General features: G+C 44.6%; 1 protein-coding gene across 1 annotated transcript; it reads left to right on the forward strand.

Moving 5' to 3' along the window:
- The first annotated feature begins 253 nt into the window (after positions 1–253).
- MTHFS (methenyltetrahydrofolate synthetase) lies at positions 254–26900 on the forward strand. The gene is made up of 3 exons (XM_082256045.1): positions 254–382; positions 22638–22899; positions 26247–26900. The coding sequence occupies exons 1-3, from the start codon at positions 272–274 to the stop codon at positions 26486–26488; spliced, it is 615 nt and encodes a 204-aa protein (XP_082112171.1). The 5' UTR covers positions 254–271; the 3' UTR covers positions 26489–26900.
- The last annotated feature ends 359 nt before the right edge of the window (positions 26901–27259 follow it).

Here is a 27259-nt window from a genome sequence, read left to right on the forward strand (position 1 = left end):
AATTGCCCCAGAAAGCAAATGTCGAAAGTTACTTTGTAGCCAAAAAAAACAAAAATGCTAATTTGGTAGAAAACAAAAATTTACAAAATTGTTTTGGTAAACAAATGGTTAAACTATTGCCATCCAATCATCCTTTCACTCCTGCACTGACTCCTCCCCCTCTCCAGGATTTCATTCGTGACGCGAACCCTCCCTACTGACAGCTCCGCCTGCTCTGCACGTCACATGACCTCTCGGTGTCAGCGTAAGGGTGGGCGGAGCTGTGATAAAGATGGCGTCGGTACACGCAGCTAAGCAGGCGCTGAGGGCTCAGCTGAAACAAAGGATTTCAGCCCTGAGCGACCCAGAAAAGCTTCGCCAATCTCAGCTTGTGACCCGGAAGGTGTGTGCCCGGCTCGGCCGTGTCTCTGTATTCAGTGATAAGGCGCTTGTTTGTTTTATTACACAGCGCGCATGCGCAGTAAGGGCAAAGAACTCCTGAGCGTCCATATTGAGTGTGGGCAAATGAAGTATTCAGGTTTCAGTCAGAGTGTCACTATTTGGGGGGAGGGGATACGAGAGTCAGTCATCCACCAATCACAGCAGCTGGGTTTAGTTTTGCAGACATTTAGGCTCCATTCACACTTGGGGTTGTAAAGTCGCAATGATAACTTCATCCTAACCTCAGGATTACACAGGAATTACTTCAAGGCGAGAAAGCGGCAAAAAAATCGTGCGACTATCAGATCACACAAGTGTTAACCCCTTCTGGACCGGAAGGATTTTTTCCCTTAATGACCAGGGAATTGTCGCTCTTTTTTTGTTTATAGTGCAAAAAATAAAAATCGCACAGGAGATCAAATACCACCAAAAGAAAGCTCTGTTTGTGGGAAAAAAAGGACATCAATTTTATTTGGGTACATCGTCGCACGACCGCGCAATTGTCAGTTAAAGTCATGCAGTGCCGAATCGCAAAATATGGCCTGGTCATTAAGGGGGAAAATCCTTCCGGTCCAGAAGTGGTTAACCACTTTAGCCCCGGAGGATTTGGCTGCCCAAAGACCAGGCCATATTTTGCGATTCGGCACTGCGCGACTTTAACTGACAATTGCGCGGTCGTGCGACGCTGTACCCAAATAAAATTTACGTCCTTGTTTCCCTACAAACAGAGATTTCTTTTGGTGGTATTTGATCACCTCTGCAATTTTTATTTTTTGCGATATTAATAAAAAAATGCGAAAAATTTTGAAAAAAAATAATATTTTTCTACTTTGACAGTTAAAAAATATCCAATATATTCAATCTTTGTCATATATTTAGGCCAAAATGTATTTAGCTACATGTCTGACAAAAAAAATTCTCAATGAGCGTATTTTTAACCGCTTTAAGACCGGAAGATTTTACCCCCTTCCTGACCAGGCCCTATTTTGCGATTCGGCGCTGTGCGACTTTAACTGACAATTGCGCGGTTGTGCGACGCTGTACCCAAATAAAATTGACGTCCTTGTTTCCCCACAAATAGAGCTTTCTTTTGGTGGTATTTGATCACCTCTGCGATTTTTATTTTTTGCGCTATAAACAAAAAAAGAGCGACAATTCTGAAAAAAATAACAATATTTTTTACTTTCTGCTATAAAACATTCCCAATAAAAAAAATTAAAAATCAAAATTTTTTCACCATTTTAGGCCAATTTGTTTTCTGCTACATTTTTTTGGTAAAAAAAAAAAAAAATCCCAATAAGTGTATATTGATTGGTTTGCACAAAAGTTATCATGTCTACAAACTAGGGGAAAGATTTATGTCATTTTTATTTTATTTTTTTTACTAGTAATGGCGGCGATCTGTGATTTTTAGCGGGACTGCGACATTGCAGCGGACAGATTGGACCCCTAACTGACATTTTTGACACTTTTGGGGGGACCAGTGATTTTACTACAGTAATCAGTGCTATAAATATGCACTGTCACTGTAATAATGACACTGGCAGGGAAGGGGTGATGAAAGGGTTAAATGTTTCCCTAGGGGGTGTTTTCTAACTGTATGGGTGCGTGGCTTGTGAAATGACCATAGAGACCTGTGTTATATAGAAGGATCACAGGCGCTCTGTGATCATTCCAGGGAGAAGAACGGTCAGATGTGTTTACAAAAGCTGACCGTTCTTCTCTCTCAGCGGGGAACAATCGCGGGTGTCCAATTAGACCCATAGGGCTCTTTCACACGGTCCGCCTCCGTAGGCGGATCCGTGCTGCTCAGCGGGGATCGATCCGCTGATCCCCGCTGAGCCGGCGGATGACAGCTCCGTCTCCGCTTGCAGTGCGGAGAGGGGGAGGTGTCTCAGCCCCCGCTGCTCTCTATGGGGGATCGGATGAGAGCGGACCGCCTGTCCGCTCTCATCCAATCCCATCCGATTCGATCCCCAGGACGGATGGAAAAATAGGGTTTCCATCCGTCCAGATTTCAGCACAGGATCGGATACGGATGGCAGCGGGTGTCAGCGGAGGTGTCTCCTCTGACATCCGCTGCCCCAAAGAGCTGCATGGAGCATCCGATCCGCCTAAAAAACTGACAGGCGGATCTGATCGGATCGCCTGTGTGAAAGAGGCCTAAGGACAAGTTTGACACTTTTGGGGGGACCAGTGACATTATTACAGTAATCTGTGCTAAAAATATGCACTGCTACTGTAATAATGACACTGGCAGGGAAGGGGTTAACACCAGGGGTGATCAAAGGGTTAAATGTTTCCCTAGGGAGTGTTTTCTAACTGTATGGGGGTGTGGCTTGTGAAATGACCATAGAGACCTGTGATCTTATATAGAGGGATCAGAGGCGCTCTGTGATCATTTTAGAGAGAAGAACGATCTGCTAGGTTTATGTGTTCCTAGGGGGTGCTTTCTAACTGTATGGGGGTGTGGCTTGTGGAATGACCATAGAGACCTGTGATCCTATATAGAAGGATCACTTGGGCTCCTTGATCATTTCAGGGAGAATAACGGTCAGATGTTTTTACAACATCCAACCGTCCTTCTCTCTAAGCGGGGAGCGATCGCAGGTGTCTGATTGGACCCCCTAACTGACATTTTTGACACTTTTGGGGGGACCAGTGACATTACTACAGTAATCAGTGCTAAAAATATTCACTGTTACTGTAATACTGACACTGGCAGGGAAGGGGTTAACACCAGGGGCGATCAAAGGGTTAAGTGTGAGCCTAGGGGGTGCTTTCTAACTGTATGGGGGCGGGGCTTATGGAATGACCATAGAGACCTGTGATCCTATATAGAAGGATCACAGGCGCTCTGTGATCATTCCAGAGAGAAGAACGGTCAGCTGTGTTTACAACATCCAACCGTCCTTCTCTCTCAGCGGGGAACAATCAAAGGTTTCAATGTATCCCTAGGGGGTGCTTTCTAACTGTGTGGGGAGGGGTTTATGGAATAACCATAGAGACCTGTGATCCTATATAGAAGGATCACAGGCGCTCTGTGATCATTCCAGAGAGAAGAACGGTCAGCTGTGTTTACAACATCCAACCGTCCTTCTCTCTCAGCGGGGAACAATCAAAGGTTTCAATGTGTCCCTAGGGGGTGCTTTCTAACTGTGTGGGGGATAGGCTTGCTGCATAAACACAGAGACCTGTGTTCCTAAATAGGAGGATCCCTGTGTTCACTACTGACAGAACAGTGGTCTGCCATACTTACAACAGCAGACCGCCTTTCTGTCTCCACGGGGAGCGATCGCGGCTGCCGGCCCCGCAGATCAGCTTCCCTGCTGGTAAATGGGGGTTGCGCACCCCTACGATTACTCCCATGAAGCGCTGTATAGGTACGGCGATTCGCCTGAAACCTGCTGCATATATTTGTGGCTGCTGGTCGGTAAGTGGTTAAAGGTGCCTTAATGAGAAATAATGTAGCTGCCCCCCCATACATGCAGGGAAGCCGTAAATAACGGGGGGGGGGGGGGGGTTCTAATGTGTCCAGAGGGCTGCACTATAGATTTATTTTCTGTTATTAGTATATAAGAATGAGAAAACACAGAGCACCCAGGAAGATATAATTCAGAGGTAAAATAACCACTTCAGCCCCTGAAAAATTACTACCCCCCCCCCCCCCCCAATGACCAGGCCATATTTTGCGATTCGGCACTGCGTTATTTTAACGGACAATTGCGCGGTCGTGCGACGCTGTACCCAAATAGAATTGATGTCCTTTTTTCCCCACAAACAGAGCTTTCTTTTGGTGGTATTTGATCACCTCTGCGGGAGCCGCCAGTCACGGCACGGGGCTCTGAAGAAACGGAACGGGTGGCCGTTCCTTCAGAGCGCATGCGGCAGTGACGTCACTGTCTGCAAGCTCAGTAAATATCTCCCCAACGGTGAAAGTTCAGGAGATATTTACACCACCTATAGGTAAAACTTACAGATGGAAGTTTATTTGCTCTCTAACCACTTGCCGACCGCCCGCCGCAGGCTGGCTTAGCTGCATGAACAGCGGCGGTTCACAGGAGCACTCCTGGAGGGGGCGAGCGTGCGTGCCCCGCCCCCCACTAAGCAGCGGGGATGCCGATCCACGGAGGCCAGCGGCCGCGATTACCGCCTGACACCCGCGATCGCTCCCCGGTGAGAGAATTTATTTATTTGCAAAATTTTATAACAGAAACGAAGAAAAACGCGTTTTCTTTTTTCAAATTTATTTTCTTTTTGAACTTATTTAACCACTTTACCACCGGAGGATTTTGCTGTCTTCCGTCCAGGCCACTTTTTGCGATTCGGCGCTGTGCGACTTCAACTGACAATTGCGCGGTCGTGCGACGCCGTATCCAAACGAAATTTACGTCCTTTTTTTCCCACAAACAGAGCTTTCTTTTGGTGGTATTTGATCACCTCTGCGATTTTTACTTTTTGCGCTATAAACAAAAAAACAGCGTTTATTTTGAAAAAATAACAATATTTTTAACATTTTTTTATATGAAATTCCCCCCCAAAAAATGTAAAAACCAATTTTTTTAAAAATTTTTGGCCAATTTGTTTTATGCTACATATGTTTGGTAAAAAAAATCGCAATAAGCGTATTTTGATTGGTTTGCGCAAAAGTTATTGCGTTTACTAACAAAGGGAAAGATTTCTGTCATTTTTGGTGTTTTTTTTTTAACGCGTAATGGCGGCGATATGCGTTTTTTTTTGCGGGACTGCGACATTGCGGCGGACAGATCGGACCCTTGACTGACATTTTTGACACTTTTGGGGGTACCAGTGACATTTCTACAGTAATCAGTGCTATATATATGCACTGTTACTGTAAAAATGACACTGGCAGGGAAGGGGTTAACTTTATTGGAGAGGGAGGGGTTAATGTATGCCTGGTGCTTACTGACGTGTAGGGGGGGAGGGGACTGAGTGAGTCATGGACAGATCGGATGTCCAGCTATGCTGAACAGTCCGATCTGTCACTCCCTGTCACTATGGAGATCCGCCCGCTGTGTTTACACACAGCGGGCGGATCTCCAGACTCGATCCCCGACGATCGCCGCTGCTCCTCCCCTGGCCCGACTCCCGCTGTGAATGAAAACAGCGGGAGCGAGCCTCCGGCGGCGCGCAAGCGCCGCCCAGAAGGGGGAGTGTCCAACGACGTTAATACTACGTCGCTGGACGATAACGAACCACTCTGCCGCAGTAGTATTACTGTGAGCGGTTCTAAAGTGGTTAACAAAAAATACAAAACTCAGCGGTGGGTAACTTCTTGTTGACCGCCCCACCTACATTTACTGCATAGCGCTGGCTCCTCTGTGCAGAGTCACGTACAGGTGACCCGCCCCCAGCGGGAGCCAATCAGTGGGGGTCCGGTGGACTCAATGATCACCAGCACCCGGCGATTGTTGGGGAGAGGCAGAGAACGGCCGTCTGCTTATGTAAACAAGGCAGATTGTCCCTCTCTGTTAGTAGGGTAGGTTGCGATCCGGTGTTTCTTCTAAGCAGGAACACAGATCTCTGCCTTCCCCCAGTACGAGCACCTCCCCCACACAGTTAGTAATCACTCCCTAGGCACATATTTAACCCTTTCATCGCCCCTGATGTTAACCCCTTCCCAGCCAGTGTCATTAGTACAGTGAAAGTGCATATTTTTAGCACTGATCACTGTATTGGTTTCACTGGTCCCCAAAAAGTGTCACTTACAGTGCCTTGCAAAAGTATTCGGCCCCCTTGAACTTTGCGACCTTTTGCCACATTTCAGGCTTCAAACATAAAGATATAAAACTGTAATTTTTTGTGAAGAATCAACAACAAGTGGGACACAATCATGAAGTGGGACGAAATTTATTGGATATTTCAAACTTTTTTAACAAATAAAAAACTGAAAAATTGGGCGTGCAAAACTATTCAGCCCCCTTAAGTTAATAGTAGCGCCATCTTTTGCTGCGATTACAGCTGTAAGTGGCTTGGGGTATGTCTCTATCAGTTTTGCACATCGAGAGACTGAAATTTTTGCCCATTCCTCCTTGTAAAACAGCTCGAGCTCAGTGAGGTTGGATGGAGAGCGTTTGTGAACAGCAGTTTTCAGTTCTTTCCACAGATTCTCGATTGGATTCAGGTCTGGACTTTGACTTGGCCATTCTAACACCTGGATATGTTTATTTGTGAACCATTCCATTGTAGATTTTGCTTTATGTTTTGGATCATTGTCTTGTTGGAAGACAAATCTCCGTCCCAGTCTCAGGTCTTTTGCAGACTCCATCAGGTTTTCTTCCAGAATGGTCCTGTATTTGGCTCCATCCATCTTCCCATCAATTTTAACCATCTTCCCTGTCCCTGCTGAAGAAAAGCAGGCCCAAACCATGATGCTGCCACCACCATGTTTGACAGTGGGGATGGTGTGTTCAGGGTGATGAGCTGTGTTGCTTTTACGCCGAACATAACGTTTTACATTGTTGCCAAAAAGTTTGATTTTGGTTTCATCTGAGCAGAGCCCCTTCTTCCACATGTTTGGTGTCTCCCAGGTGGCTTGTGGCAAACTTTAAACAACACTTTTTATGGATATCTTTAAGAAATGGCTTTCTTCTTGCCACTCTTCCATAAAGGCCAGATTTGTGCAGTATACGACTGATTGTTGTCCTATGGACAGAGTCTCCCACCTCAGCTGTAGATCTCTGCAGTTCATCCAGAGTGATCATGGGCCTCTTGGCTGCATCTCTGATCAGTCTTCTCCTTGTATGAGCTGAAAGTTTAGAGGGACGGCCAGGTCTTCGTAGATTTGCAGTGGTCTGATACTCCTTCCATTTCAATATTATCGCTTGCACAGTGCTCCTTGGGATGTTTAAAGCTTGGGAAATCTTTTTGTATCCAAATCTGGCTTTAAACTTCTCCACAACAGTATCTCGGACCTGCCTGGTGTGTTCCTTGCTCTTCATGATGCTCTCTGCACTTTAAACGGACCTCTGAGACTATCACAGTGCAGGTGCATTTATACGGAGACTTGATTACACACAGGTGGATTCTATTTATCATCATTAGTCATTTAGGTCAACATTGGATCATTCAGAGATCCTCACTGAACTTCTGGAGAGAGTTTGCTGCACTGAAAGTAAAGGGGCTGAATAATTTTGCACGCCCAATATTTCAGTTTTTTATTTGTTAACAAAGTTTGAAATATCCAATAAATTTCGTTCCACTTCATGGTTGTGTCCCACTTGTTGTTGATTCTTCACAAAAAATTACAGTTTTATATCTTTATGTTTGAAGCCTGAAATGTGGCAAAAGGTCGCAAAGTTCAAGGGGGCCGAATACTTTCGCAAGGCACTGTAAAGCTGTGGTATACTCCGCTTTTTAACTTTTACCTACAGGTAAGCCTATAATAAAGCCTATAATAAGGATTACCTGTAGGTAAAATTAATATCTCCTAAACCGGCACGGTTTAGGAGATATTCACCCTCCATGCAGCCGCTGACACCAGTGGGTCCGGTGTATCTTGCTGGACCTTCAGAGCTCCTTGCCGGAAAGTGACATCATTGCGGCTCCAGCCACTCACATTGCTGGAGCCGCCGAACCTAGAAGAGACGCCGAGGGAACATGTCAGCTCCCTCAGCACTGTCCGGGCGACCGTGTGGGGGCTTCGTTCTTAGATAAGTATTTTATAATGTGCTAGTATGCATACTAGCACATTATGCCATCACCCATTTTTTTTTTTGTTTTTTTTTTTTACACAGGGGATACAACCGCTTCAATGTGAGATTTGTCCGCCCCAATGTCGCAGTCCCATTATAAGCCGCTGATCGCCGTCATTATTGGTAAATAAAAATAAATAAAAATTCTGTAACATTGTAGTTTCGATAACTTTTGTGCAAAATAATCAATGTAAGCTTATTGGGATTTTTTTTTTTTTTTTTTTTACCAAAAACAAGTAGCAGAATACAAATTGGCCTAAATTTATAAAAAAATTCGATTTTTTTCCATTTTTTTTTTATTGAATGTTTAACCACTTGCCGACCGGTCACGTTGACTGTACTGCGGCAAAGTGGCTTGTTATCATCTGGCGACGTAGACCTACGTCACCAGACGATCCCCTCTCTCGGCGGTGCGCACGCCCCGCCGGAGGCTCGCTCCCCCTGTATTCAGTCACAGCGGGAGTCGGGCCAGTGGAGGAGAGGCGGTGATCGCTGCCGCTCTTCCCCGATCGTCTGGGATCGAGTGAGGAAATCCGCCCGCTTGTGTAAACAGAGCGGGCGGATCTCCTATGTGACAGGCAGGGTCAGATTGCAGGGTTCAGCATAGCTCAACCTGTGATCTGTCCCTGTGTCACTCAGTCCCCTCCCCCAACACACATCAGTAAGCACCAGGAATAAATTAACCCCTTGATCACCAATAAAAATTAACCCCTTCCCTGCCAGTGTAATTTTTACAGTAACAGTGCATATTTATAGCACTGATTACTGTAGAAATGTCACTGGTCCCCCCAAAAGTGTAAAAAATATCAGTCAACGGTCCGATTTGTCCGCCGCAATGTCGCAGACCCGCAAAAAAAAATCGCAGATTGCCGCCATTACTCGTTAAAAAAAAAACACCAAAAATGACAAAAATCTTTCCCTTAGTTAGTAAACGCAATAACTTTTGCGCAAACCAATCAAAATACGCTTATTGCGATTTTTTTTATACCAAAAATATGTAGCAGAAAACAAATTGGCCAAAAATGATAAGAAATTTAGATTTTTACATTTTTTTGGGGGGGAATTTCATATAAAAAAAATGTGAAAAATAGTGTTATTTTTTTGTCTCTTTTTTTGTTTATAGCGCAAAAAAATAAAAATCGCACAGGTGATCAAATACCACCAAAAGAAAGCTCTGTTTGTGGGGGGAAAAAAAGGACTTAAATTTAATTTGGGTACAGCGTCGCACGACAGCGCAATTGTCCGTTAAAATAACGCAGTGCCGAATCCCAAAATATGGCCTGGTCAGGAATGGGGTAAAATCTTCCGGTCATAAAGCGGTTAAAAATACGCTCATTGAGAATTTTTTTGTCAAAGACATGTAGCTAAATACATTTTGGCCTAAATATATGACAAAAATGTAATATATTGGATATTTTTTAACTGTCAAAGTAGAAAAATATTGTTATTTTTTCAAAATTTTCAAATTTTTTTATTAATATCGCAAAAAATAAAAAGTGAAGAGGTGATCAAATACCACCAAAAGAAAGCTCTGTTTGTGGGAAAAAAAGGACGTAAATTTTGTTTGGGTACGGCGTTGCATGACCGCGCAATTGTCAGTTAAAGTCGCACAGTGCCGAATCGCAAAAAGTGGCCTGGACGTAAGACAGCAAAATCCTCCGGTCCTAAAGTGGTTAATAGCAGAAAGTAAAAAAAAAATATTGTTTTTTTTTTTTCCAAAACTGTTAGTATTTTTGTTGCTTACAATGCAAAAAAATAAAAATCGCACAGGTGACCAAATACCAATACAAGTTTGCCTAAAATTATGAAAAAATTAGATTTTTTATTTTTTTTTATTGGGAATTTTATGTAGCAGAAAGTAAAAAAATATTGTTTTTTTTTTTTCCAAAACTGTTAGTATTTTTGTTGCTTACAATGCAAAAAAATAAAAATCGCACAGGTGACCAAATACCAATACAAGTTTGCCTAAAATTATGAAAAAATTAGATTTTTTATTTTTTTTTATTGGGAATTTTATGTAGCAGAAAGTAAAAAAATATTGTTTTTTTATTTCAGAATTGTCGCTCTTTTTTTGCTTACAGTGCAAAAAAATAAAAATCGCACAGGTGATCAAATACCACTAAAAGAAAGCTCTGTTTGTGGGAAAAAAAAGGACGTCAATTTTATTTGGGTACAGCGTCGCACGACCGTGCAATTGTCCGTTAAATTAGCGCAGTGCCGAATCGCAATAAATGGCCTGGTCATGATAGGGGGTACATTTTCCGGAGGTGGAAGTGGTTAGAACTATAGGCATTTCATTTTCATTTTGGATAGAATAAGGCTCCTTTCACACGGGCTTTCCATCCGGCGGACTCCGTTTTGCTCAGCAGGGATTGATCTGCTGGATGACAGCTCCTTCTCCGCTTACAGACACAGAGCTGTCAGAGCCCCGCTCTCCTCTATGGGAGATTGGATGATAACGGATCACCTGTCTGTTTTCATCCGATCCAAAAAATAGGGTTTCCATCCGTCCGGATTTCATGCACAGGATCGGATCGGATAGCAGGGGGTGTCAGAGGAGATGCCACTGCTGACATTTGCTGCTCCATAGAGGTACATGGAGCATCCGATCCGCCTGAAAAACTGACAGATATACCTGATCGGAAAGCCCGTGTGAAAGGGGCCTAAGGGAGGATTATAACCCCTGTCAGATTTTGTTTCACCTTCTGTATCTCATTGTGGAGATTTCTCTTCACTTCCTGTCCCATAGCCAAACAGGAAGTGAGAGGAAATCCCTGCAAATAAAGGGATTTCTTTGGGGGGTGTTGTAAAATTTTGTCGGACCCGTGAAAAAATCGGACCTCGTCACTTCCGGTGATAGAGCATCACAAAACAGCGGGTGGGAGTCGTCCGTGCGCATGCGCAGAAGACATTTTTCGAGGTTTGGCAAAATTATAACAGAGAGCGGACAGCTGATTGAGAGGAGGCGGGGCTGAGGTGCGACGGAGGACACCGCCGCGTCATCGAGACATTAGGGACGGAGGCAGGACGGAGGTGCGGCCGTGTAATATATGCAGGACTTTAGCGACTCCTTATGTTTTATTATCTTTACATTTAGTATTTCTTATTTTGTATTATATAAATAGTAAATGTAATGAAATCCTAAGGATAAATAATACGATAATTGCTAAAGATAATAAAACAAGGAGTCGCTAAAGTCCTGCATTTATTACACGGCCGCACCTCCGTCCCGCCTCCTCTCCCGCCTCCTCTATTCAGCTCTGCAGATGACGCGGCGGTGTCTTCCGTCCCACCTCAGCCCCGCCTCCTCTCATTCAGCTGCCCGCTATGTGTTATAAGTTTACCAAACCAAGATAATGTCTTATGCGCATGCGCACTTGAGACTCCCATCACCGGAAGTGACGAGGTCCGATTTTTTCACGAGTCCGAGAAAATTTTAGAACAGGGGCACCACAACTAGTGTCCCCATTGGAAGATTTCCCCTCTATTACTTTTCTGGGGACAACCCAAAATTTGTGATTTTCTGTTACTTTTACTTTCAATGATAACGGTAAACGGGACAAATAGAGAGAGAGTGAATCTCCCTATCGGGGGGCACAGGCAGTAAAAAAAAAGCTGACAGAGATTCTAATCCCTCTCCACTCTATCCAAATCTACAAAAAACTTTTGCTTTTAGTTATACTTTTACTAGTTAATTATTTTAATTTTTAGGCCCCGTTCACATGCAAGCGACGCTACTTCGCACCGCGACCTCCGAGGTCGTGGTTCGAGCAGCGCGCCGCAACCTCGGAGCGGCCGCCACGGACTTCATAACATTGAAGTCTATGGCGGTCGCCTCCTGGTCGCCCCAAAGAAGCTCCGGACCCTTTTTCTAAGTCGGAGCGACTTGTGTCGCTCCTATTAGAACGGGTCCGTAGCTTCTCTATGGGAGGAGACCTACCGCGACCTGTGAGGCGACCAGGTCGCCTCACAGGTCGCCTTAGTGTGAACCGGGGACTTACAAAATGTTGTTTTTTTTTAGATCTTATATCAGATAATATAATATGCAGAAAGCATCAACGCAGTTTATTCCGATTCCATAGTTTATCCTCGGATTATATACAGTGCAGACCTGTAAATATTTTTACAATATACAATATAAATTATATATATTTATTATATTTATATTTTATATATTTATATTTAACCACTTCAATACCAGACGCTTTCACCCCCTTCCTGCCCAGGCCAATTTTCAGCTTTCAGCGCTCTCACGCTTTGAATGACAATTGCGCGGTCATGCTACACTGTACCCATATGACATTTTTATCATTTTTTTCACACAAATAGCTTTCTTTTGGTGGTATTTAATCACCGCTGGGGGTTTTTTATTTCTTACAAAAAAAAAAGAAAAAAGACTGAGAATTTTGAAAAAAAATTTTTTTTCCTATTTTCTGTCAGTAAATTTTGAAAATAAGTAATTTTTCTCCTTCACTGATGGGCACTGATGAGGCGGCACTGATAAGCACTAATGAGGTGGCACTTATGGGCACTGATGAGGAGGTACTAATATGCTGCACTGATTGGCACTGATGGGGCGGCACTGATGAGGCGGCACGGATGTGCACTGATGAGGTGGCACTGATGGGCACTGATGAGGTGGCACTTATGGGCACTGATGAGGTGGCGCTGATGAGGAGGTACTAATATTCTGCACTGATTGGCACTGAGAGGTGGCACTGATGGGCACTGAAAGGTGGCACTGATAGGTGGTACTGATGAGGCGGCACTGATGTGCACTGATGAGGCGGCACTGATGGGCACTGAGGAGGTGGCACTTATGGGCACTGATGAGGTGGCGCTGATGAGGAGGTACTAATATTCTGCACTGATTGGCACTGAGAGGTGGCACTGATGGGCACTGAAAGGTGGCACTGATGGGCACTGAGAGATGGCACTGATAGGCGGCACTGATGGGTGGCACTGATGAGCACTGACAGGCGGCACTGATGGACACTGATAGGCAGCACAAATGAGCAGGCACTGACTGGCACTGATGAGGCGGCACTGATGTGCACTGATGAGGCGGCACTGATGGGCACTGAGGAGGTGGCACTGATGGGCACTGAGGAGGTGGCACTTATGGGCACTGATGAGGTGGCGCTGATGAGGAGGTACTAATATTCCGCACTGATTGGCACTGAGAGGTGGCACTGATGGGCACTGAAAGGTGGCACTGATGGGCACTGAGAGATGGCACTGATAGGCGGCACTGATGGGTACTGATGGGCGGCACTGATGAGCACTGACAGGCGGCACTGATGGACACTGATAGGCATCACAAATGAGCAGGCACTGACTGGCAACTTTATGGACACTGATGGTGGGCACAGTTTTTGAGCTTTTCTGTAGTCAGGGAACTGATAATCGGTGCCCTGATCACCTTTTCTGGGTTCCCCTTTGAGGAGGAGCCGCTGATCAGCTCTCCTCACCACACAGTCTGACAGTGTGAGGCGAGGAGAGCCGATAAACGGCACTTCCTCATTTACATGTGACCGGCTGTGATTGGACACAGCCGATCACATGGGTAAAGAGCCACGTCATTGGCTCCTTACCAAGATCGGGGTCGCGCCGTGTCCTAACAACACAGCGCGGCCACGATCGCCACACTGCGCGCCCCCGCGGGTGCGCGAGAGAGGCTGTTCTGGTGCGGCATCCTATGACGGCGTCCCAGAACGAGAGCTGCACCGCTCCGCCGGAAATGGTATATATATACAATAATAATATATATATATATTATATTTGTAAATTTATATATATATTTTTATATATATATATATATATATACAAATATATATTTGTAAAAAGATTTTACAGTAGAAACCTGTAAAATTGTTGGGTGAGTGTATAAAAAAAACAAACAAATGAGTCGTGTTTTATGATTTTATTAAGCTAAGTTACCTACCTGGCTTCTGCGATTTTTCCAGTCTTACTTCACATTGTGTCGATTTTCCTTAGACAGGTAATTGGTTTTTCTCGCAGTAATTGTCTTTTTTTATTGATCCCCACACTTGCAATCCTCTTCTTTCTCTGCAGATTAATGGATATTGATGAATCCGTATAATTTTATTGGCTGGTGTTATAAGTTTAAGTACCATTTAGCAATTAAGTATGGGTTGCATGCCGTTCTAGATATTATTGATTGAGGCCCTAGAACGCGAGGAGATTAACCACTTCTGGACCGGAACAATTTACCCCCTTAATGACCAGGCCATTTTTTGCGATTCGGCACTGTGTTACTTTAACAGACAATTGTGCGGTCGTGCGACGCTGTACCCAAATAAAATTGATGTCCTTTTTTCCCCACAAATAGAGCTTTCTGTTGGTGGTATTTGATCACCTCTGCGATTTTTATTTTGTGCGCTATAAACAAAAAAATGCGACAATTCTGAAATAAAAAACAATATTTTTTACATTCTGCTATATAACATTCCCAAAAAAAAACTCCTTTAAAAATCAAATTTTTTCATCATTTTAGGCCAATTTGTATTCTGCTACATATTTTTGGTAAAAGAAAATCCCAATAAGTGTGTATTGGTTGGTTTGCGCAATTGTTATCGCGTCTACAAACTAGGAGAAATATTTAGGTCATTTTTATTTTATTTTTTTACTAGTAATGGCGGTGATCTGCGATTTTTAGCCGGACTGCAACATTGCGGCGGACAGATCGGTCCCCTAACTGACATTTTTGACACTTTTGGGGGGACCAGTGACTTTACTACAGTAATCAGTGCTAAAAATATGCACTGTCACTGTACTAATGTCAGGGCAGGGAAGGGGGTTAACCCAGGGGTGATCAAAGGGTTAAATGTGTCCCTAGGGGGTGCTTTATAACTGTGTGGGGGTGATGGGCTTTCTGCATGAACACAGGATCCCTGTGTTCATTACTGACAGAACAGCGGTCTGCTGTTTACAACGCCAGACCACCGTTCTGTCTCCATGAGGAGCAATTGCTGTCGTTGGACCTGCTGATCGGCTTCCCCTGTGGCTTCTCACACACCAGGGGCAATCAAAAGGTTAAATGTGTCCCTAGTGGGTGCTTTCTAACTGTTTGGGGGGATGGGCTTTCTGCCTGAACACAGAGACCTGTGTTCCTAAATAAGAGGATCCCTGTGTTCATTACTGACTGAACAGCGGTCTGCCGTGTTTACAACAGCACACCGCCGTTCTGTCTGCGCGGGGAGCCATTGCGGGTGCCCGTCGGCAATCGCGCCCGCCGGACCCGCTGTTTGTCTTTCCCTGAAGCGAATGAGCCTCCGCTAGCGGTCCCGCGAAGCGGCGTACAGTTACGTCATTTCGCGGTACAGAGCTGACTTGCCACAGTAAAACTGCGGCGGGCGGTCGTTAAGAGGTTAACCGCTTGCCGACCGCCGCAAGTAGATATACTGTGGCAATCAGCCCCGGCCAGGTAAAGTGACATATATATACGTCACTAGCCTGTGACCGGTTTGTGAGCCAATAGCGGGCGAACGCGCGCGCACGCCCCGGCTCATTCACTGAAGAGTCCGCGCGTGTGACCGGCGGACCCGATGTCCGCCAGTCACACTACGATCGTCGGTAGAGCTGGAGAAAGGCGGGCGGCTGATGTAAACAAGCCGCCTGTCATTTTCCCCTGTGTAAAAATGGAGATCAGACGGTTCTACTATGTAGGACAGTTGATCTCTGTTTTTACAATAGGAGACATGTCCAATCACAGTTAGAATCACGCCCCTAGGACACACTTAACCCCTCCCTCTCCAATAAAGTTAACCCCTTCCCTGCCAGTGTCATTTTTACAGTAACAGTGCATATGTATAGCACTGATTACTGCAGTAATGTCACTGGTACCCCCAAAAGTGTCAAAAATGTCAGTCAAGGGTCCGATCTGTCCGCCGCAATGTCGCAGTCCCGCAAAAAAAATCGCGGATCGCCGCCATTACTAGTTAAAAAAAAAAAACACCAAAAATGACAAAAATCTTTCCCTTTGTTAGTAAACGCGATAACTTTTGCGCAAACCAATCAAAATACGCTTTTTGCAATTTTTTTTACCAAACATAGGTAGCATAAAACAAATTGGCCGAAAATGTTAAAAAATTTTGATTTTTACATTTTTTTGGGGAATTTCATATAAAAAAATTTGAAAAATATTGTTATTTTTGCAAAATTTACGCTCTTTTTTTTGTTGATAGCGCATGATCAAAAAATCGCACAGGTGATCAAATACCACCAAAATAAAGCTCTGTTTGTGGGAAAAAAAGGACGTCAAATTAGTTTAGGTACAGTGTTGCACGACCGCGCAATTGTCCGTTAAAGTCACGCAGTAAAAAATCGCAAAAAGCCCCCTGGTCAGGAAGGGGGTAAAATCTTCCGGGGCTTAAGTGGTTAAAGTTGCCTATAGCACTGAGATAATAGTCACCCAATCCAGTAATTTATTTTTTTGTCTGGATCAGACAGGCTTCATATCTATAGGAAAAGGCAAAGGCCTGCTGTCTCAGGTAAAAGAGAAGACGGTTGACCGCACTCCAACAATGTTCTGTTTAAAGCGGAGTTCCGTCTCCACCCCCTCCAAAAATTAAAAGTCAGCAGCTACACAGACTGTACACATACTGTAGCTGTTGACTTTTAATATTAGGACACTTACCTGTCCTGGAGTCGAGCGATGTCGACACCGCCGCCGCCATTGCCGGTAAGAGAACCAGAACCCGGCAGTGAAGTGGGCGGGTCCATGCTGCGCATGCGCGAAGCACGCTGCACATTCCTATTGGCTCGGCGGTGGAGGAGGGGGCCGAACTTCCTAGGGATGGCGCGGCGGCGCCGTATCCCGGAAGTGGGGAAGGGTACCTGTCAAAAACAGGTACCCGTTCCCCCCTCCCCTGCCCTGAAAGGTGCCAAATGTGACACCAGAGGGGGGAGCAAATGAGCGAAAGTTCCACTTTTGAAACTCCGTTTTAATGACCAACCCATTGTTTACGATTCGGCACTGCGTTACTTTAACTGACAATTGCGCGGTCGTGCGACGCTGTACCCAAATAAAATCGATGTCCTTTTTTTCCCCCACAAATAGAACTTTTTATTTGGTGGTATTCGATTACCTGTGCAATTTTTATTTTTTTATTAACAAAAAAAGAGCGACAATTGGTTTTAAAAAAACACAATATTTTTTACTTTCTGCTATAAAACGCATCTAATAAAGTGTAAAAAATCAAATTTCTTTATCAATTTAGGCCAATTTGTATTCTGCTACATATTTTTGGTTAAAAAAATCCCAGTAAGAATATATTGATTGGTTTGCACAAAAGTTACAAACTATGGAATATTTTTATGGAATTTTTTTTTTACTAGTAATGGCGGCGATCAGCGATTTTTAGATTAACTGCGACTAATCGCACACTAAGTGGCACTTTTGAAATTTTTTTGGAGGCCAGTGACAATATTACAGTGAGCAGTGCTAAGAAATATGCATTGTCACTGCACTAATGACACGGGCATGGAAGGGGTTAACACCAGGGGGCGATCAAAGGGTTAAATATGTCTCTAGGGGGTGCTTTCTAACTGTGTGGGGGAAGGACTTATGGAATGCCAAATGTGACTCCGGAGGGGGGGGGGAGGAAACAAAAGAGCAGAAGTTACACTTTACTGTGGAACTCCGCTTTAAGCACACTTCTCTGTGTGAAACGCGTTAACTGCCCTCTGTCCATGAGTTGGAGTTGTGATCCATACAATTTTTATGTTAGGCCGGGTGTAACGGAGCTCCAATACCCAGCCTAGGTATCTCTGCTGTATAATCCTTGAAGCTGAGGAAGTACTAAAATATCCAAGGCAAACCCCCCCCCCCCCCCCCAGTAACTGGACGACAAAGAGTTCTGGGAGTCAAACTAGACTAAGTTTGTTTATTGAAAACACAAACACAAGGGATCTACACTCTGCCAAAACCCCTCCCTCTTCGAGACATTCCACACACAAAGCTGAACATTCCATAATAACCTTAATCTAGCCAGACAGGAACAATAGGACAATAGAATGCAGGTATTTAACAATAACAAACCCCCACACATCTCCTGAGGGACACTGCTCCATCCCTCTTTCAACACAAACCACACTCTTAGTGTCCATTCTGCTACACCGGGTTCACACTTGAATCGGATGCGTCTCACAGCAGGGGTCCGGTGCATCCTTGCTCTCCGTTTCAGGGTCGAATCAGGCCTGAATTTTTGCCTGAAACAGAGCCAAAGATGCACAGGACCCCTGTGTAGTCCACTCCGTATCCGCCACGAAGATGTGTGAACCGGCTCCTTTGAGAGCCGGGCGCACTTTCCTGTCATGCGAATCGGATGCAGAGAAACCGACATCTAATTTGCACCAGTGTGAACCTAGCCTGAAGATTTCAAATAAATGCATATTCTATCTGGTACATCGGAGTGCGGTCAACCTTCATCTCTTTTATCTGATGCCGCAGTCAGGGAACGGACCTGAACCTGCTGGTGTCCAGAAGGCTGGAGGGTTCACACATTCACCTGGAGCTGTTAATTTGTTTTTCCCATAGGCCCGCTGTCTGACCACTCTTCTTGGAGAACTTCAGGAAGATGTATTACATTTTTTTCTGAGAGTTTTCAGTTCCTGATGGAAGAAAGTACATCTAGTGCTTTTGTCCCATCTTCCTAGGTGCCCTGTAATGGTAGCCATGATGTTGCTGCCCCCAACCCCCTTCTCCACACTGTTGCCAAACACCACAACTAGGAAGGAGAGGACTTCTTTGCTAGCGAGTGGCTGTCTCTGGCTCCCAGCACTTGCCCAAGGCAAGTACCTACATGAGGAATGCCAAGGCATGGAGAGGGCATGTCGTGTTGGGGACCGTTTTGCTATCAAGTGGCTGTCCCTGGCTCTCAGCACTTGCCTGAGACAAGTATCTACATGAGAAATGCTGAGACAGGGAGGGAGCCTGTCAAGGAGAGGACTTCTTTGCTAGCGAGGGTCTGTCTCTGGCTCCCAGCACTTGCTCGAGGCAAGTACCTACATGAGGAATGCCAAGACATGGAGAGGGCATATCAAGATGATGACCGCTTTACTAGCAGCTGGCTGTCTCTAGCGCCCAGCACCCACCTGAGACAAGTACCCACACAAGTAATGCTAAAACAGGGTAGGGGCATGTCAAGGAGACGGCTGCTTTGCTAGTGAGTGGCTGTCTCTGGCTCCCAGCACTCACCTGAGACAAGTACCCACACGAGGATTGCTAAAACAGGGTGGGGGCATGTCAAGGAAATGGCTGCTTTGCTAGTGAATGGCTGTCTCTAGCTCCCAGCACTTGCCCAAGACAAGTGCCTACACAAGGAATGCTGAGACTGGGAGGGGGCGTGTCAAGTTGAGGACCGTTTTGCTATCGAGTGCCCGTCCCTGGCTCCCAGCACTTGCCTGAGACAGGGAGGGAGCATGTCAAGGAGATGGCAGCTTCAAAAATTCACAATCAACAAAACATATCTAAAATGTCCCAAGAAATTGCAATCTCCGTGATTCATAATTCAAGTCCAAACTGCCCAGGGAAGATGTCCAGTGACGAAATGCGTAGGGATGGGACTACAGGTGTGGTCATCAAACTGTGGAGACTGGTTTGCTAGCTCACTATGAAGTGTTTATCCGGAGTTACTTTGTTTACACGTGACACATATGCCTATTTCCCTAGCTGTGACACTTGTAAATGTGAGTGCGATTCGCTTTTTAATAAACTGGAATGGTTTAAAAAAGATTTTATGCCTTTGTGAAACGTTTTCTCTCTCCTATATCGGCACGATTGGTTTCACTGAGAGATTGGTTGTCTATTAGGAAACGGCAGAGGATGACATCACAAGGATCACCGCACAGGACTGCTCCCTGAGCTCGTATATACTGTAATCTTAGCAGCAACGAGAGTTGGTGAGTTTATTTAGGCCAGTTATTGGTGGTGGATCACATATGGAAGCATAAAGGGATCGTTAAAATAAAAGTTTGAAGTGAATTTTGTGTGATAATTTTTTGGACTTTTTGAATTATGAATCACGAAGATTGCTAATATAATTTTTTTGGGACTTTTTTTGCCTTTTTTATACTAAACAAAACTATGAACGCAACACTTGTTTTTGCCCCCATTTTTTTCATGAGCTGAACTCAAAGATCTAAAAAAAAACAGTATTCCTTCGTGAAGAGAACACCTCTCCAAAGTGGCAGACGCCATCGAATGTGAGCATTTGCCCACTCACATCGGTTACAATGACAAACTGCAGTCAGGTGGAGACACCGATGAGGACGACGATCATGCAGATGAGCTTCCCTGAGACGGTTTCTGACAGTTTGTGCAGAAATTCTTTGGTTATGCAAACCGATTGTTGCAGCAGCTGTCCGGGTGGCTGGTCTCAGACCATCTTGGAGGTGAAGATGCTGGATGTGGACATCCTGGGCTGGTCTCAGACCATCTTGGAGGTGAAGATGCTGGATGTGGAGGTCCTGGGCTGGTCTCAGACCATCTTGGAGGTGAGGATGCTGGATGTGGAGGTCCTGGGCCGGTGTGGTTACACGTGGTCTGCGGTTGTGAGGCCGTTGGATGTACTGCCAACTTCTCTAAAACGCCTTTGGAGACGGCTTATGGTAGAGAAATGAACATTCAATTCACGGGCAAAATCTCTGGTGGACATTCCTGCAGTCAGCATGCCAATTGCACCCTCCCTCAAAACTTGCAACATCTGTGGCATTGTGCTGTGTGATAAAACTGCACATTTTAGAGTGGCCTTTTATTGTGGTCAGCCTAAGGCACACCTGTGCAATAATCATGCTGTCCAATCAGCATCTTGATATGCCACACCTGTGAGGTGGATGGATTATCTCGGCAAAGGAGAAGTGATCACTAACACAGTTTTAGACAGATTTGTGAACAATATTGGAAATCGGCCTTTTGTGTACATAGAAAAAGTCTTAGATCTTTGAATTCAGCTCATGAAAAATGGGGGCAAAAACAAAAGTGTTGCGTTTTATAATTTTGTTCAGTGTAGATATGTTTTGTTGATTGTGAATTTTTGAAGTTTCCAATTACAACACAAAGTATTTATTATCCACTTCTGGACGGAAAAGATTTGCCCCCTTAATGACCAGGCCATTTTTTGCGATTCGGCACTGCAGTACTTTAATGGACAATTGCGCAGTCGTGTGACGCTGTACCTAAATTAAATTGATGTCCTTTTTTTCCCCCAAACAGAGCTTTCTTTTGGTGGTATTTGATCACCTCTGCGATTTTTATTTTTTGCGCTATAAACAAAAAAACGGCGACAATTCGGAAAAAAAAACAATATTTTTCACATTCTGCTATATAACATTACCAAAAAAAATGTAAAAATCAAAATTTTTTAACATTTTAGGCCAATTTTGTTTTCTGCTACATATTTTTGGTAAAGAAAAAAATCACAATAAGCGTATTTTGATTGGTTTGCGCAAAAGTTATCGCGTCTACAAACTACGTGAAAGATTTATGTCATTTTTATTTTCATTTTTACTTTCTGCTATATAACATTCCCAATAAAAAAAAAAGTCAAATTTTTTTATCATGTTAGGCCAATTTGTATTCTGCTACATATTTTTGGTAAAAAAAAAATCCCAATTAATTGGTTTGCGCAAAAGTTATCGCGTCTACAAACTTGGGGAAAGATTTATGTAATTTTATTTATTTTTTGTTATATTTTTTTACTATTAATGGCAGTGATCTGCAATTTTTAGCTGGACTGCGACATTGCAGCAGACAGATCGGACCCCTAACTGACATTTTTGACACTTTTGGGGGGACCAGTGACATCACTACAGTAATCAGTGCTAAAAAACTATGCACTGTTACTGTACTAATGACACTGGCAGGGAAGGGGTTAACACTGTGGGTGATCAAGGGGTTAAATGTGAGCCTAGGGGAGTGATTCTAACTGTAAGGGGGCGGGGCTTGTGAAATGACCATAGAGACCTGTGTTCCTATATAGAAGGATCACAGGAGCTCTGTGATCATCCCAGAGAGAAGAACGGTCAGCTGTGTTTACAACATCCGACCGTTCTTCTCTCTCAGCGGGTAACGATCGTGGGTGTCAGGCGGCAATCGGAGCCGCCTGCCCCATGCATCGGAGTCCCCGCTGCCGAGTGGGGGTGGGAGCGCTCGCCCCCAAGCTGCAGGCGCACGACCGGCGTATACCTACGTTGGTTTGTGCAGTAGGGGCTGCCTCCCGTAGTATAACTGCGGAGGGCCTTAACCGGTTAAATTGCAACAAAATAACTACACAGATGTAAACAACTACAATAGTAACACTTTATCGAATTCATACAGAAAAAAGAAAAAAACAAATAATTTCTCCTTGCACAGCGCTGTCATCCCATCGAACACCATGAGATCCCGGCTAGAATAAGTATTGATTATTTGTATTTGTTTCTTCACTGCATGAAATCATATTGTCAGTGTCCTATTCTGATGAAGAAATGTCCTTGCAGTTGTTGTCTCACGACCGCTACCGGGCCGCTCAGCGCATCGCTGTGTTCCTGAACATGCCGGATGAGATCCAGACCGGGGACATCCTACAGGACCTCTTCAAGCAAGGTAAAGCCTGCTTCATTCCTCGGTACCAGCGCGGCACCAATCACATGGACATGGTGAGGCTGAGCTCACTGGAGGAAATTCAGAACTTGCCGGTAACAACATGGAACATCCGCCAACCCGGGGAGGAAGAATGCCGGGAGGAAGCTCTGTCTACGGGTGAGCGAGATGTTTCTGTAAAGTCTAAAGAAAACTTACACATTCCAATAATGTCCGGTATTACTTCTGCTTAAAGCGGAGTTCCACCCTGGATTTTTTTTTTTTTTTTTTAATACCCCCGGGACAGTCAGGGCTAGTGCATTCCACAATGGCTAGCCTCTGATCTGTCCCGGGTTGCACTTACCTGCAAGACGAAATACTTACCTTGCAAACGTCTTGTCCAGCGCTGCCATCTCAGATGTGGGCAGCTTGAAGCCAGCGCGTCCTCTTCGGCGTCTTCTTCCGCCTTCTGTGGTCCCACGATGCTCTGCGCCGGCCCCGACGTCACTTCCGGGTCGCGCGCGTCACCCCTCCACAGCTTCTGGGCATGCCCAGAAGCTGTTTAGAAGGGGATGACGCGCGCGACCCGGAACTGACGTCGGGGCCGGTGCAGGCGCAATGATTCCTGGGAGCTATGACGTTCAGCTCCCAGGAATCATTGCAGAGCCAGGAAGTGACGACGGGCCGCGGCCGAGGAAGGAGGAAGAAGGAAGTAAGGTAAGTATATTTTCTTCGCTACGAGGTAAGTAAAAAAAAAAAAAATATGCGATTATCCATTTCTTTTTCAGGTGACCCGGAGCGAGAAGATGGAGGTAAGTATAAAAATAGGGTGGAACTCCACTTTAAAGAGGAATTCCAGATATAGATATTTATATATAGTTACAGTGCTCCAACTTGGACCAACTATGTACAGTATCTCACAGAAGTTAGTACACCCCTCACATTTTTGTAAATATTTTATTCTATCTTTTCATGTGACAACACTGAAGAAATGACACTTTGCTACAATGTAAAGTAGTGAGTGTACAGCTTGTATAACAGTGTAAATTTGCTGTCCCCTCAAAATAACTCAACACACAGCCATTAATGTCTAAACCGCTGGCAACAAAAGTGAGTACACCCCTAAATGACAATGTCCAAATTGGGCCCAATTAGCCGTTTTCACTCCCCGGTGTCATGTGACTTGTTAGTGTTAAGGTCTCAGGTGTGAATGGGGAGCAGGTGTGTTAAATTTGGTGTTTTCGCTGTCACTCTCTCATACTGGTCACTGGAAGTTCAACATGGCACCTCATGGCAAAGAACTCCCTGAGGATCTGAAAAAAAAAATTGTTGCTCTACATAAAGATGGCCTAGGCTATAAGAAGATTGGCAAGAACCTGAAACTGAGCTGCAGCACGGTGGCCAAGACCATACAGCGGTTTAACAGGACAGGTTCCACTCAGAACAGGCCTCGCCATGGTCGACCAAAGAAGTTGAGTGCGCGTGCTCAGTGTCATATCCAGAGGTTGTCTTTGGGAAATAGAGGTATGAGTGCTGCCAGCATTGCTACAGAGGATGAAGGGGGTGGGGGGTCAGCCTGTCAGTGCTCAGACCATACGCCGCACACTGCATCAAATTGGTCTGCATGGCTGTCATCCCAGAAGGAAGCCTCTTCTAAAGATGATGCACAAGGAAGCCCACAGTTTGCTGAAGACAAGCAGACTAAGGACATGAATTACTGGAACCATCTCCTGTGCTCTGATGAGACCAAGATAAACTTATTTGGTTCAGATGGTGTCAAACGTGTGTGGCGGCAACCAGGTGAGGAGTATAAAGACAAGTGTGTCTTGCCTACAGTCAAGCATGGTGGTGGGAGTGTCATGGTCTGGGGCTTCATGAGTACTGCCGACACTGGGGAGATACAGTTCATAGAGGGAACCATGAATGCCAGCATGTACTGTGACATACTGAAGCAGAGCATGATCCCCTCCCTTCAGAGACTGGGCGCAGGGCAGTATTTCAACATAACGACCCCAATCACACCTCGCAGTGCTGGAAAATAATGGTGGCCACACAATATATTGACACTTTGGGCCCAATTTGGACATTGTCACTTAGGGGGGTACTAACTTTTGTTGCCAGCGGTTTAGACATTAATGGCTGTGTGTTGAGCTATCTTGAGGGGACAGCAAATTTACACTGTTATACAAGCTGTACACTCACTACTTTACATTGTAGCAAAGTTTCATTTCTTGAGCATTGTCACATGAAAAGATAGAATAAAATATATACAAAAAATGTGATGGGTGTACTTACTTTTGTGAGATACTGTATATATGAATTACCAATAAACATGTTATCATGCACTAACCATGTTACCAGTGTTGTGCCACTTGCCTCATTTATAGTCCCAACCTTCCTCATTATTGTGATTAACCGCTTGCCGACTGCTCACAGTATATTTACTGCGGCAGTCAGCCCCTCACAGGCAGAGCGACGTAGGTCTACGTCGCTAGCCTGTGAGGCTCTGGGGAGCGAGCGCGCGCCGCTGGAGGCGCGCGGTCACGGACTCCCCCGCGCTTGTGACCGGCGGACCCGATGGGGGAGAGGGAGAAAGGCAGGCGGCTTGTGTAAACAAGCCGCCTGTCATTCTCCCCGGTGTAGAAACAATGATCATACGGTTCTACTATGTAGGACCGTTGATCATTGTTCCTACTGCTCAAGCCACAGCCAATCACAGTTAGAATCACGCCCCTAGGGACACACACAGCCCCTCCCTCTCAAATAAAGTTAACCCCTTCACTGCCAGTGTATTTTTACAGTAACAGTGCATATGTATAGCACTGATTACTGTAGTAATGTCACTGGTAACCCCAAAAGTGTCAAAAATGTCAGTCCGATCTGTCCGCCGCAGTGTCGCAGTACCGCAAAAAAAATCGCAGATCGCCGCCATTACTCGTTAAAAAAAAAACAACAAAAATTACAAAAATCTTTCCCTTTGTTAGTAAACGCTATAACTTTTGCGCAAACCAATCAAAATACGCTTTTTGCGATTTTTACCAAACATATGTAGCATAAAACAAATTGGCCGAAAATGTTAAGAAATTTAGATTTTTACATTTTTTGGGGGGGGAGTTTCATATAAAAAAATGTGAAAAATATTGTTATTTTTGCAAAATTGTCGCTCTTTTTTTGTTTATAGCGCATGAACAAAAAATCGCACAGGTGATCAAATACCACCAAAAGAAAGCTCTATTTGTGGGAAAAAAAGGACGTCAAATTCGTTTAGGTACAGCATCGCACGACCGCGCAATGGTCCGTTAAAGTCACGCAGTGCCGAACCGCAAAATACCCCCTGGTCAGGAATGGGGTAAAATCTTCCGGGGCTTAAGTGGTTAAGTACACCCCTACATTTACCACCACATGCTGGGAGCCGGATAGAAATTTGGAGAAAAGCGGTTTTGGCCCGTGGGTCATAGTTTGGAGACCCCTATTTAGATTTTTTTATAGTGAAGCCTGACTTATCCTATGTAATCCAATTTTTACAGGAGGACTGGATCTGGTTCTTGTGCCAGGACTGGGGTTTGATAAGGAAGGCCATCGCTTGGGACGGGGTAAAGGATATTACGACACATTTTTGGAACGCTACGACCAACAACTTTCTGCCAGGCCACACACCATCGCATTGGCTTTCCAAGAGCAGATCTGTCCCTCCATCCCCGTCACTGACCGCGACTTTGTCATCGATGAGATCCTCTGTGCTGGAGATCTGGAAACAGTTAAAAGCTAAAGGACTCTGAAAAATGCCACCGACAGAGGTGACCGTTTATTGTATGTTACAGCAATAAGATGAAATTCCAGGTAATTTTTAAATCCAATAAGATTGGCTACCTCAGGTTTATCATTTCTTTTATAATATTTCATGTCTGAGGTCTTCAGGCCTCTTCATATTCATCTGCTCGGGATCAAATCTCATCTACCAAGAAAATAAAATTGTCACCTCCAGTCTCAAGAAAAGTACTGAACCGTTCTTCAGTCAAAAATATAATCTGTGTTTCTTCAGTCCATGGCCTGAAGACCTTTATCATCTCCCATTTGTATCTTTCATACCAGTGTGCCATTACCTACCAGTTACAGCCTCGGCATCACTTTGTAATTTTGCATGTTTTAATGCTAAATAATAAAAATGGTAATTTGTTTAATTATTATGTTTCTGCTTTATATTGCTTGTTAGTTCTCCATCTCATCTTTCTCATTGAAACAACTAATAAGATGCTTCACACCCAGAGATCCAGCCGAAATACAGAGAGAGGAGATACGTCTTCAGCCTGGCTTCTCCCAGGCCATGCCCCACTGGCGTGTTTCACCCCACTCAGAGGGCTTAGTCATAAAAGCGGGAGTGTACTGCTGACATTCAACCATTATAAGGTATATAGTCTAGTTAAAAAGACTCCATCCAGTTCAACCAATAGAAGGGAAAAGAAAAAATGTTTAACTTTCGCTCATTGACAGACATCCTGATTTTCATAACCATTGGGATATACTGCCCTCTACAGGAGTA

This window comes from Pelophylax lessonae (assembly GCF_965119305.1).
Source record: "Pelophylax lessonae genome assembly, chromosome: 4".
Lineage (NCBI taxonomy): Eukaryota > Metazoa > Chordata > Amphibia > Anura > Ranidae > Pelophylax > Pelophylax lessonae.

Excerpts from the sequence above, each read along its gene's own strand:
- MTHFS (XM_082256045.1), top strand. The coding sequence starts at position 272 with ATGGCGTCGGTACACGCAGCTAAGCAGGCGCTGAGGGCTCAGCTGAAA. Across the intron at positions 383-22,637 it reads CTCAGCTTGTGACCCGGAAG|TTGTTGTCTCACGACCGCTA; the intron begins GTGTGTGCCCGG and ends ATGTCCTTGCAG. Across the intron at positions 22,900-26,246 it reads GGAGGAAGCTCTGTCTACGG|GAGGACTGGATCTGGTTCTT; the intron begins GTGAGCGAGATG and ends CAATTTTTACAG.